The sequence below is a fragment of the Nannospalax galili genome, unplaced genomic scaffold (genome assembly GCF_000622305.1).
Source record: "Nannospalax galili isolate Female #2095 unplaced genomic scaffold, S.galili_v1.0 scaffold538, whole genome shotgun sequence".
In the NCBI taxonomy this organism is placed as follows: Eukaryota; Metazoa; Chordata; class Mammalia; order Rodentia; family Spalacidae; genus Nannospalax; species Nannospalax galili.
The window spans coordinates 3,445,705-3,458,319 of record NW_008343842.1 but is presented as its reverse complement, the minus strand read 5'-3'; the positions used below and the strand labels follow the sequence as shown (position 1 = coordinate 3,458,319).

At 42.4% G+C, this 12,615-nt stretch overlaps 1 protein-coding gene across 2 annotated transcripts in view; it reads right to left on the bottom strand.

Moving 5' to 3' along the window:
- Fkbp5 (FKBP prolyl isomerase 5) overlaps positions 1 to 12,615 on the bottom strand; it is a 121,552-nt gene that overhangs the window by 43,459 nt on the left and 65,478 nt on the right. Inside the window, exon 4 of one of the 2 annotated variants that reach the window (XM_008840098.3) lies at positions 1,206 to 1,348. The exons of the other annotated variant lie outside the window; for it this stretch is intronic. Within the exon in view, the coding sequence (XP_008838320.1) occupies positions 1,206 to 1,348 (143 nt within the window). The remainder of the gene's footprint in view (positions 1 to 1,205; positions 1,349 to 12,615) is intronic. 2 annotated transcript variants of the gene reach the window in all.

Sequence of the window (12,615 nt, the reverse complement as noted above, 5' to 3'; positions counted from 1 at the left end):
TTTTGGGGGGGGGCTCTTTTTGAGACAGCTATAGCCCCAACTGTCCTGGAACTCACTATGTAGACCAGGCTGGCCTCGAACTCACAGAGATCTGCCTGCCTCTGCCTCCCAAGCGCTGATTAAAGGCATGCACCACCACACCCAGCCCTCCCTTTATTTTATGAAGTTCTTAAAAAAAAAAAAAAAAGCTATCGCTCCTGCCAGTAGTGTATGCACACCTTTAATTCCAGCACTCAGGAGGCAGAGGCAGGCAGATCTCTGTGAGTTCAAGGCAGCCTGGTCTATGTAGTGAGTCCAGGCCAGCTGGGGCTATAGGGAGACTATGTCTCAAAAAGAGGCCAAAAAGCCCTCCACCATCATCTATGCAGCTTAGTTGGCAGGACTGGAGAGAACACTGCGCTCTCCACTACTTGGAAAGAACCCAGGTAGTGATAATGTCTAGGACTACATCCTGTGGGCTGCAGAGCTAAGACAGACAGGAAATACTAGGAAAACTGCCTTGTGGGCAAAAGGCCAGAGCTATGAGGTGTTGGCATAGAACTATTTGGTCTGACTCTGAGGTCACCGCTTTCCACCCAAGATTTATGAAGTTTCCATTTTAAAATGTAAAAGTAAAACCTAGGAATCTGGTCTATGACTGACTAAAGATGGATTTTACCTTGTTAGGTAAAATCAAGTTTTACCCATTATGTGTAAATAATTCAATCTGCTGTTCCTGATGAAGACAGGAGGCCTGTGACTCTCTAATCCTTTATAACTTACCACATCAGCATTCAGTATACCATTTCTAGCCTACCGGTTTTGGGTATATCTCCCCCCTCCTGCCCTGTTTTTGTGTTTTTGAGACAGGGTCTCCCTGTAGTCCTAGCTGGCCTGGAACTCACTATGTAGACCAGGCTGGCCTTGAACTCACAGAGATTCACCTGCCTCTGCCTCCCAGTGCTGGGATAAAGGCGTGCGCCACCACGCCTGGCTCTGACCAGAGCTTTTCTTCTAAATCTGTGCCATTTGTTTATCTAGATTTTTTTTCCCCCCAGACATAGGTTTCTAAGAAAGCACTGGCACACCCCTGGGTGTGTGGGAAACAATTCAAGAAGCCAAGCTCCAAAGTAACTAAGTTGGAGCTGATTCTCAGTAGCAAGCCTGGCTCCCTCTTCTGCTGTGGCACAGTACGTGCCGCACAGCGAAATCACACACATACTTGCCTCAAAAAAGAGAGTTGCATTCGAAGGAATTTTCGGGAGGTTGCCAGAAGAGCCGTATGCATATTCTGGCTTACACAACAAATGGCAGATCTCCCCTTTCTTCATGGTAGCCACCCCAATGTCCCAGGCCTTGATAACCTGACCTAAGAGAAAGCAAGAAAACGTTTCTTCAAACAAGGAAGTTTATGTTCTTCTATCAAAACATAAGAACTATATATTCAGGGTATTTTATTTTTCAACAGTTTCAGAAACTTAAATTTTCTGCTCAACTGTAGAAGTTTAACGGGCTACCTACTTGCAGCATTGATATTTACAAAGTTTTTTTGTTTGACTTTTATTTTTTTGAGTCAAGGTCTCATAATGCAGCATAGGCTAGCCTTGAACTCCTAGTCCTCCTGACCGATCACCCTAACCTCTGAGGTGCTGGGATGACAGGTGTGTGCCACTATGCATACTAATAGTCAAAGTGTTATCACATGCATTATTAACTATGTCTTACTATAAGCAGTCTCAAACTCTTGGGAAAACAATAGAAAATTTAGGTAATTAGAAAAAAATACTTGAGGTTTTATCAATCAAAAATAAGCACTGAGGCCAGTGAGATGGCTCATTAGGTAAAAGCATTTGCTGCTAAGCCTGATGATCCAAGCAAGTTTGATCCCCGGGACCTATGTGGTGGAGAGAACTTATTCCTACAATTGTTCACTGACCTCCATGTACGGCACACCCATAAATGAAAACTACAAATAAAAATAAATAGTAATTTTAAAAAAAGCTTAAGCATTGAAGTAGGAACCCCAGAAGAAGTGAATTTTTAAAATTAACTGTTGCCTTGGACTGAGAGAGAACTGGGTTAATGGCACCCACATATACAAGAAAGCATTTGCTACTCCTGACTTCAGCTGAGTCTTCATTAAGTTTTTTAACTCTTCAAAACATCAGTTCCAGGGGCTGGAAAGATGGCTCAGTGGTTAAGAACACTGGCTGTTCTTGGGAAGACACGGATTCGAATCCCAGCATCCACATGGCAGCTAACAACTGTCCATAACTCCAGTCCCAGGGGATCCAACAGCCTCTTCTGACCTGTCGGCACTGCACAACACGGGTATACTTACCTACATGCAGGCAATACATGCATGCACATAAAAATAAATATTTTTTTAAAAAAGAGGAATATACAAAATAAAGAGTAAAGGCCATCCATCCCTTCCTTGTAAAAATTCATTGCTGAAGCCGGGCGTGGTGGTGCCTGCCTTTGATCCCAGCACTTGGGAGGCAGAGGCAGGCGGATCTCTGTAGGTTCAAGACCAGCCTGGTCTACATAGTTAGTTAAAGGACAGCTGGGGCTACAGGGAGACCCTGTCTCAAAAAGACCAAAAAAAAAAACAAACAAACCAAAAAACCCATTGCTGGTTAGGTATCTCGTGTCAGATAGGCTGTTACTTTAACAAAGTGAAAGTGTAAATGACAGCATGTTATACATTCAATACAAATTGCTCTCTGATTTAACATACAACTTCACGTTCTTTGTCTATGACTAGAAGGAACCTGGACTTGAACCCAGGTCTGCCCTTTACTAGCTGTGTGAACTTGTGTCATTTGATCTCTCTCTGTTCCTTTGTTTCCTCACTTGCAAAATTTACATAACAGCCCTTTGTCATACGGCTGTTTGAAGATTAAATACACCAAACACATGGCCCAGGGCCTGGTACACAGCACATATTTAATAAAGGAAAGTTGCTGTCATTGCCATTACCATCACCACCACAAATAAATCTCTCTCTCCTTCATTTTCTTTTCTTTTGAGACGGCCTTACTATATAACTCAAGCTGGCCCTGAATTAGTCATCCTTCTGCCTCAGCCTCATGAGTACTGGGATCAAAGACACACACCACTAAGCCTGTCTGGCTCACTCTTTAATATAAAATTATTATTGGGGCTGGAGAGACGGCTCAATGGTTAAGGGCACTGATTGCTCAAAGACCCGGGTTTGATTCCCAGCTCCCACATGGTGGTTAACAATCGTCTGTAACTCCAGTTCCAGGGGCTTTGACACCCTCTTCTGACCTCCTCAGGCACTGCACAACAAGGGTGCATTACACATGTGCAGGCAGTACACACATACACATAAAAGTAATAAATACAATAAAATTGAAAAATTATTATTTTGTGCCAGGCATGGTGGCGCACGCCTTTAATCCCAGCACTCAGGAGGCAGAGGCAAGCGGATCTCTGTGAGTTGGAGGCCAGCCTGGTCTACATAGTAAGTTCCAGGCCAGCTGGGGCTACAGGGAGATCCTGTCTCAAAAACAAACAAAAACCAAAACAAACAAAAATTATTTTGTGTGTGTATATGTGTGTGTGTGTGGGGGTTAGGTATGTGGAGCACATATGCTACGTATGGTGTGCTACGTAAAGGTAAGAGGACGATTTTGTGGAGTCAGTTCTCTCTTTCCACCTCTAGGTGATTTCAGGGATTGAATTCAGGTTGTTAGGCTTGTGAGGCATCTCGCTGGCCCTATTTCATTCCTTTAAAATATTCTTTATCACTTTATTGACTGATTGTGTGCTCAAGGACACGTATGCTAATAAGCACATGACAGTCAGGGGATGACTATGGGACCAGGTTCTCTCCTTCTACCTTGTGGATCCTGGGGATCGAACTCAGTCAGGCTCTGCAGCAGGGGCCTTTACCTCTTGAGCCACCTCACCAGTCCTATCTTGTTATTTTTTTTTAATTTAATTTTTATTTTTTTATGTGTATGAGTGTATTGCCTTTATGTGTCTAAGTGCACCATACTGTATAATGCCCTCAGATGTTAGAAGAGGGCACCAGATGCCCTAGAAATGGAGTTACAGGTAGTTGTTGTCATGTGGGTGCTGGGAATCGAACCCATGTCCTCTGTGAGAGCAGCCAGTGCTCTTAATCACTGAGCCATCTCTCCAGCCCCCCATCTCATTCTTAATGTTATATAATATTACATGTCCTATTGAGAGCCACAGCACCAGCAGTCCTGTAATGAGGACTTTCCTGCCTGCTTCCTGCAGGTATACCAGGAGGGTAAACCCTAGGTGGCATTCCTCTTAATGACAGATATTACCCAAATGCTTTCACAAAATGGCTACATCAATTCATGTGTCCGTCACTCATGGTTTTGTTAGGACAAATGCCTAGAACTGAAGAGGCTCAAAGCCTGCTGTTAGAAGGCTGCTTCATGTCACTGATGCCCTTCAAGGACTGTACTGTTTTAGTGTCAGCCACCAAGGCTGTTTTAAACTTTAACCCTGATACTCTTAAAACAAACACTTTACAGATTCCTATTAAAAAAAAAAATCTATCAGTGGGGGATATTACTGTATACCTGCTCGAAACATTTGGTCCATTCATAAGGGGCAAAGGCTGGTACTAGGCACTCTAATACAAAGGTAAACCCTTCTTTCTTCACAGGAATATGCAATGCAGTATGTACTGCTAATGGAGAAGAAAGACATACACATTCTTTTTTGATACAGGGTCTCCCTGTAGCCCCAGCTGGCCTGGAAGTCATCATGTTAACCAGGCTAGCCTTGAATTCATAGAGATCCACCTGCCTCTGCCACCCATGTGCTAGGATTACAAGAGTGTGCCAGTGTTCAGTTTTTCACCTGGTGTGGAGTTTGAACCCATGGTCTCATGAATGCTAGGCGAGCCTTCTACCAACTGAGCTGCACCCACAGTCCACCTCCTTTTTTTAAACAAAACATCCTAAGCACTAAAACAGCACACCCACAAGGGCACAGAAGTGTCAGTAATTCTGCCAGGTGAGGCTGTGGGAAATGAGCAAAAGCCTAATTTGTGGTGATATCTATGCTAGGCCTTAGAAGTGGGAAGTACCTCTTTTTTGTCTTTTAAATTCAGTGGATCCCTAAGCTGAATAAATGATGCCAGTAGCTGTGCCTTTTCCTTTGGAACACTCAAGAACACAAGAGATATTAAAGGACTTCTTACACAAACCTTCAGAAAAAGAATGAAACACATTGAACAGCCAGACTGACATGACACAAATATGCTTCTAAAACTGAATGTCAAGACTCCTTCTTAGTGAGTTTCCTTCCCTCCCTCCTCCGCTCCTTTCCTTCCTCTCTGACAGGATCTTAGACTGGTCTGGAACTCCTTATGTGACCAAGACAACTGAACTCCTGATCTTCCTGCCTTACTTCCCAATGCTGTGATTGCAGGTGTGTACCTCTATGCTCTTCTGAAAGGCCATTTTCCCATGACTTCTGAAAAATAACATATACACACAGAACACCATGAAAGACTAGAAACACACAGAGAATATACATCTGAAAACCTCTGAAGGGACTAGAGAGACAGTTCAGCTGTTAAAAGTGAATACTGCTCTTGATGAGGACCCTAGTTCAGTTCCAAGCACCCACGTAGGAGGTACACAACTTCTTGTAATGCCAGTTGGCTCCAGGGGATCTGACACCTCTGTGGGTACCTGCACTCACATGCACATACCCACACACATACACATAAAAAAAATTTTAAGTGAAACTTCTGAAATCCTTACATCTAAGGAAACTGCCAAGTTCCTTTAGATTATATATAGAATGTAGGTTTGCATATTACATTTCTATGTGTACATTATTAAAACTGGTGTTATACTTGGCTTTGTAGCCTGCTCAACATATTTCACATTATAAAAGCACTTTTCTTGTTGATGTCTGAACATATTTTAATGACTTTAACATTCTTTTACAATCTTCAGATTCCCAAAGAGCACGCTTGTGAACTCTCTGTGAATTTCTTTGTATATAGTAAAAATCTATAGGATGATAAGATCAAAGACTGGTTGGTAGACTAATTTAAATAGCTGTTTAAATGAGGAACCATAAAAGCAACTCATTCATTCATTCATTCATTTCATTCATTCATTCATTCATGGTTTTTAAGACAGGGCTTCCCTATAGCCCCAGCTGGCCTGGAACTTGCTATGTAGACAAGGTTGGCCTCAAATTCAGAGATTTGCCTGCTTCATCCTCCTGAATGCTGGGATTAAAGGTATGTGCTACCACACCTGGCTAAATATCTCATTTTAAAATTTAAAACATAAAGTCTATTAATTCATAGCATGTTAGAGGTCAAGGCTTTGTTGTTGAGTATGAATATTGGAAGTTACAATGTAAGCTTCTTTAATGTGGAACATGGATGACCCAGGCAATCACGATGTACCATTCCTCTGGTAAAGTGTGCTCTAGAGATCACCTATTTTCAATAGCTACTTAAAGAATGTATTTAGCAGCCAGGCGTGGTGGCATATGTCTTTAATCCCAGCACCCGGGAGGCAGAGGCTTGAACTCTCTGTGAGTTCAAGCCCAGCCTGGTCTACATAGTGAGTTCCAGGACAGCTGGGGCTTACAGGGAGACCCTGTCTCAAAAAGACCAAAAAAAAAAAAAAAAAAAGAATATATTTAGCATTTGTCTTAATAGATCTTTCTAGAATTTTCTACCTGGTTCTCATAGATAGTTCCTCTTTCTTTTAGACACTAATTTTTCTTTTAGACACTATTTTTAAAAATATTTAATTAATTTATTAATATTTAATAAACTCACTAAGTTTGTTTCATCCTGGCTCATCCTGGAATTCTTTTTTTTTTAATTACTTTTATTTATTTAATTTAATTTATTTTTTTGGTCTTTTTGAGACAGGGTCTCCCTGTAGCCCCAGCTGTCCTGGAACTCACTATGTAGACCAGGTTGGCCTTGAACTCACAGAGATCTGCCTGTCTCTGCCTCCAGAGTGCTGGGATTAAAGGCATGTACCACTGCACCCAGCTCAATATTTTATTTATTTAATGTGTATGAGTGTATCACTTGCATGTATGTAAGTGAATTCCTGTTGTGCAAAGCCCATGGAGGTCAGAAGGGGACACTGGATCCCCAGGAATTGGAGTTATGACCGGTTGTCAGCCACAATGTGGGTACTGGGAATTGAACCCAGGTCCTGTAAGAGCAGCCAGTGCTCTGAACCACTGAGCCATCTCTCCGGCCCCTAATTTTGGAATTTTATGTATCTAGTGAAATCACAATTTTCTAATGTGAAATCATATAATTGTAAAAAGCACAATGGGTGTAGTTAGGTTTCAGATAATTCTTAGTAAGAGAAAGAAGAATGTAATCCCTGACATTTGGCAGGTGCTAGGACACATCTAGGCTCAGTGTTGTGTGAAGCTGGCCTAGAACTCACATGGCCATGTCTCTCCCCTGCTGGACATAAACAACCTTATAAAACATCAACATCAGATGAATCACTGTAGAATCATCATAAACTAAGACAAAACAAGAACACTTAAAATGTTTATCTATGCTTGGATAAAAAATAAAGACTATGCACACCGTACAGAACACCAAACACCCCCTTTCTCCTGGCTGATGTGAGTTGACTGTTGCTGCTAGAAATGGCTCTACACTCAGTGTGCTCTTTCCAGATGTCTTCACACTCATGCACAGGATCACCCACACTCTAACGGCCTAATCCAGAGCAAATCCCTGCTTGTTCAGACTCCCCCAAATCACATTCCACAGCCCAAAGCTTACTAACAGCTCTTCCCTCCCTCTCTCTCTCCCTCACCTTGGTCTTTTTGAGACAGGGTGTCCCTGTGGCCCCAGCTGACCTGGAACTCACAGATTGGCCTACCTCTGTTTCTGAGTGCTGGGATTAAAGACATGTGCCACCAAGCCTGGGTCAACAGTCCTTTCTGGCATAGGTCCTCAGATACTCCACAATGCCCACAATGTGCACCCTCCAGTACTGAACCACACTTGTTCAACTTACAGATATGTTCTTGGTGTTAGGTGGCTGGTGAGCATGGCCAAAACCCAGGCAACTTGTGGGCACAGAGTGGAAGCATCCCACCCAGCTAGAAGCCTGGTGTCTCAGTGAGATATTTGTAAACAGAATGAGAGCAAGTTAGTCCGCAACTTAGTTAAACACTGCTGGCCAGATTTCCTTAGGTTATTCCTAGACGGAGAACTACGGGGCCAGAAGCACAAACATTTCAAAGATTCTCCATCTTTGGGGTCTTTATCTTATAGGTAAAACATGCCAACAGTACATAAAAACTTACTCATTTTGTTTGCTTGCCATTTTGCTTATTTCGTTTTCTGTTTTTTTTGTTTGTTTTGTTTTTTGAGAAAGGGTTTCTCTGTAGCCCCAGCTGGCTTGAACTTACTATGTAGACCAGGCTGTCTTCAATCTCTCAGAGATTCACTTGCTTCTGTTTCCCCAGTGCTGGGACTAAATGTGTGCAATGCCACGCCTGGCTTATGAAAATCTATTCTTACATATGATCTGGACCTCAGTTTTACCACCTTAAATACAATTTATCAATTTCAGGAGTTCTATTTCACTTTGTAACAAAATATCAAATAAGAATACATATTTATACAATTCCTTATATAAATTACCTTTTATATCTATGTAACTATAGACAATTTGAAAGCAAAAGAGGGGCTGGGAGATAAAACTCTTACAGTGCTAGTGTAAGGACCTGAGTTTGATCCCCAGCACCCATTTTTAAAAAAAAGCCTGGTGGTGTGTTCTTGCAATGCCAGCAAGGGAATGCAGACAGGCTGATCCCTGAGGTGGACTGGCCAGCCAGTCTAGCCAAATGGGTGAACTCCAGTGAGAGACCCTGTATCAAAAGTAAGGTGAGGAATGACACCTGAGGTTGACCTCTAACCGCCACAGACATAAACACAAGAGGGTTTTTTTTTTTTTTTTTTTCTGGCTAAAAAGAACATAATACTTTTAACCAGGTGTGGTGGTTCATGCCTTTAATACCAGCACTCAGGAGGCAGAAGTGGATCTCTGGGAGACTGGGGCCAGCCTGATCTACACCAGTTCCGGGCCAACTGAAGCTATAGGGAGACCCTTTTTCAAGAAACAAAACAAAAAACAAAAACACAACTTTTTTTGGTCTTTTTGAGACAGGGCCTCCCTGTAGCCTCAGCTGTCCTGGAACTCACTATGTAGACCAGGCTGGCCTCGAACTCACAAAGATAGACCTGCCTCTGCCTCCCAAGTGCTGGGATTAAAGGCGTGCACCACCACGCCCGGCAAAAACATACTTTTAAAAATATGGTATTTGAATTTAACCACCCAACATACTCATTTACAGAAATGATTAGGACTACTTTAGAAATTTCCTAATCTTTTTAATTTTTAAAAAATTTTACATGTATGAATGTTGTACATGCATGTGCATGTATGTTAAGTGCATGTAATGCCTGTGGAGGTCAGAAGAGGGAGTCAGATACCCTGGAACTGGAGTTATGGACAGTTGTGAGCTACCATGTGGGTGCTGGGGACCAAACCCAGGTCCTCTGCAAGAACAGCCAGGTCTCCAGCCCCAGAAACTCTGATTATATAAACTTTTTCTTCATCGACTTAAAAAAAAATGTTTAGTTGTGATAAAATATATAATTTATTTTAATCATTTTCTGTGTTCACCTGGAATGATTAAGTATATTAATACTGTTGTGCAACCTATTTCCAGAACGTTCTCCTCTTGCATATTTGAAACTGTTGGTGGATGGAACACCCCACCCCCTCAGCTGCTGGCAGACATCATTCTTCCTGTTTTTCCGAATGTCCACTCTATAAACAATGTGAATGGGTCATACAATATTCATCTTTAGGACTGGATTATTTCACTTAGCACAGAGTGCTCAGGGTTCAGCAATACTGTTGCATGGGCCAGAATTTCCTTCTGTGTTAAGACTGAGTAATGGAGGCTGGGTGTGGTGGTGCACACCTGTAGTCCTAGCACTTGGGAGGCAGAGGCAGGCAGATCTCTATGAGTTCAAGGCCAGCCTGGTCTACACAGTGAGTTCCAGGCCAGCTGGGGCTACTGGGAGACCCTGTCTTGAAAAGATCAAAAAAGAAAAAAGAAAAATTAAGTATCCAGTTTTCCAACATCACTGATTGAAGACTTCTTTTTCTATTAGGGGTGTTATCAGCCTTGTTGAAAATCACTAAGCATACAATTGTTATATGGATGCCTGCATTTGAAATACGAGGACATTTAAAACTCAGCATGAAAGTGCTAGAGTATCTTACAGGAAAGAAAAATCACTTTTTTACATAAGGATAAAAAAGAAAACAGGAAACTTGGTGGTGCATACCTTTAATCCCCACACTCAGGAAGCAGAGGCAGGTGGATCTTTGAGAGTTTAAGTCTAGCCCATTCTACATAGTGAGTTCTAGGCTAGCTAGGACTATATGGAAACCCAAACTCAAAAACAGGATGGAAGAAAGGAAGGGAGGGAGGAAGGGAAGGGAGGGAGAGATGGAGGGAGGAAGGGAAACTTTCACACTTAACAAAATTTATTTATTTTTATTTTACGTGTATGAGTGTTTTGTCTACATGTATGTGAATGTACCCACATGTCAGATCCCCTGGAGTTAAGGATGGTTATTAGCTGCCATGTGGGTGCTAGGAACAGAACCCAGGTCCTCTGCAAGAGCAAACACTGGTCTTAACCACTAAGCCATCTCTCCAGCCCCACTCACACACTCTTTTTGGGGACAGGGTCTTGCCATGTGGCCTATGATGGCTTGGTTCTTGGACAGCCTAGGCCGACCTCTGACTAACAATCTTGCCTCCACCTTCTGAGAAGTGCTGAGACAAGGTCACCAGTCAAAATGTTCAGCAGAGAAATGTTTTATTATAAAAGACTTTGCTGTCAAAATATAAAAGTCAATAAGCAAATCTGAAGCTAATGACTGACACGCTTTAGAACATTAGAAACATACCTGCAATAGTCCTGCTTTACAGTCAATGAAGGATCTTCAGGATTTGGTACCAACTTCTTGACTATCTGTGCATTTTACTGGTAATTTACATTTAAAAAGAAAATTTCAAGCTGGGCATGGTGGCGCATGCCTGTAGTCCCAGCACTTGGGAGGCAGAGGCAGGAGGATCTCTGTGAGTTCAAGGCCAGCCTGGTCTACACAGTGAGTTCTAGTACAGCTGGGGCAACAGGGAGAACCTGCTTCAAAAAAAAAATTTCATAACTACAGCATTATCTTTCTTTAATAGTACATAAAGCCACTGTGTGACATGGGTGTGCTTGCATATATGCAGGCAATACACTCACACATAAGAATCATTTTTATTATATTTTATGTTTATGAATGTATTGTCTACATGTGGGTAGGAGCCCCTGGGTCATGCAGTGCCCAGGGAGGTCAGAAGAGGGCATCAGATCCACTGAAACTGAAGTTACAGTTGTTAGCTGCCATGTGGATGCTGGGACTCGAACTTGGTTTCTTTGCAAAAGCAGCCAGTGCTCTTAACCACTGAGCCATCTCTCTAGCCCAAAATAAAATATTTTTTAAAGTGGCTTATTTTTGTCTTTTTGAGACAGGGCCTCGCTATAGCCCCAGCTGGCCTGTACTTGCTATATAGACCAGGCTGGCCTTGAACTCACAGAGATTCCTTTTCTTCTGCCTCCAGAGTGCTGGGATTAAAGGTATGTGCACCACCACACCCAACTCTTTAAGGTTCTTTTAAACCATTACAATTTCTTCTGTTACAGTCTATTTTTTGCCACTTAAGAGAAGCAGTCACAGGATAGCCTCTCCCTCTCCTCATGTCTTACACTTTGAAAATCAGGAGAAGAAAAAGGACATGATAGCAGTATCTGTCCCTTAAGCCTCCAGTCTGCTGGACTCAACATTAGACACCTGAAGGCAGGTCTTGTCCTGATTACCTCTTATTTCTAAAGGGCTGTAGTACAAAATCTTGTACTCAATAAAGGAATATAGTCTTGATGCAAGACAGAATTTAAATGGAGGAGAATTTTGCTTAGCTCCTTGGTCTACTTTGCCTTCATCAAATCTTTTTCTCCCTAATATCCACTTAGCAATGGAAATTGGAAGGCTTCTTCCTTGATTGTAAAGTACCAGGTAAAACTAAAAACATTTTAAATAGCTTGTTCTTTTTGGGTCAAACTTTTGAGAAGGATTAGGAAAATTAAGTATTTTAGATCATCAGCTAGCCTTTCAAATCCATTGTACGCTTAAATTGCCAGAAAAAAAGTAAACGCATTATGATAGTTCTGTGGGAGTGTCTCCCGATTGGCTAGTTCCTCCAATGGGCTGGGCCTGCCGCAGTGTGGACTATGGGGGTGTGGCTGGGAGCCATTTTGGAATGGAAGCCCTGAGCCAAGCTCGAGTCACAGGGAAGCCGAGAGCCTAGCCATGGGAATGCTGGGCCCAACAACTGAAAGACAGAATGGACTGACTTTTAATGGACCTGGGGCGATCGCTGGCCCCAGAGGCGTGAGCGAATTATGGGCACTGCATGGTCTGATAAGGCAGGCTCTGAGTCGCGAGCAGCACGGGGCTAGGCATTGGG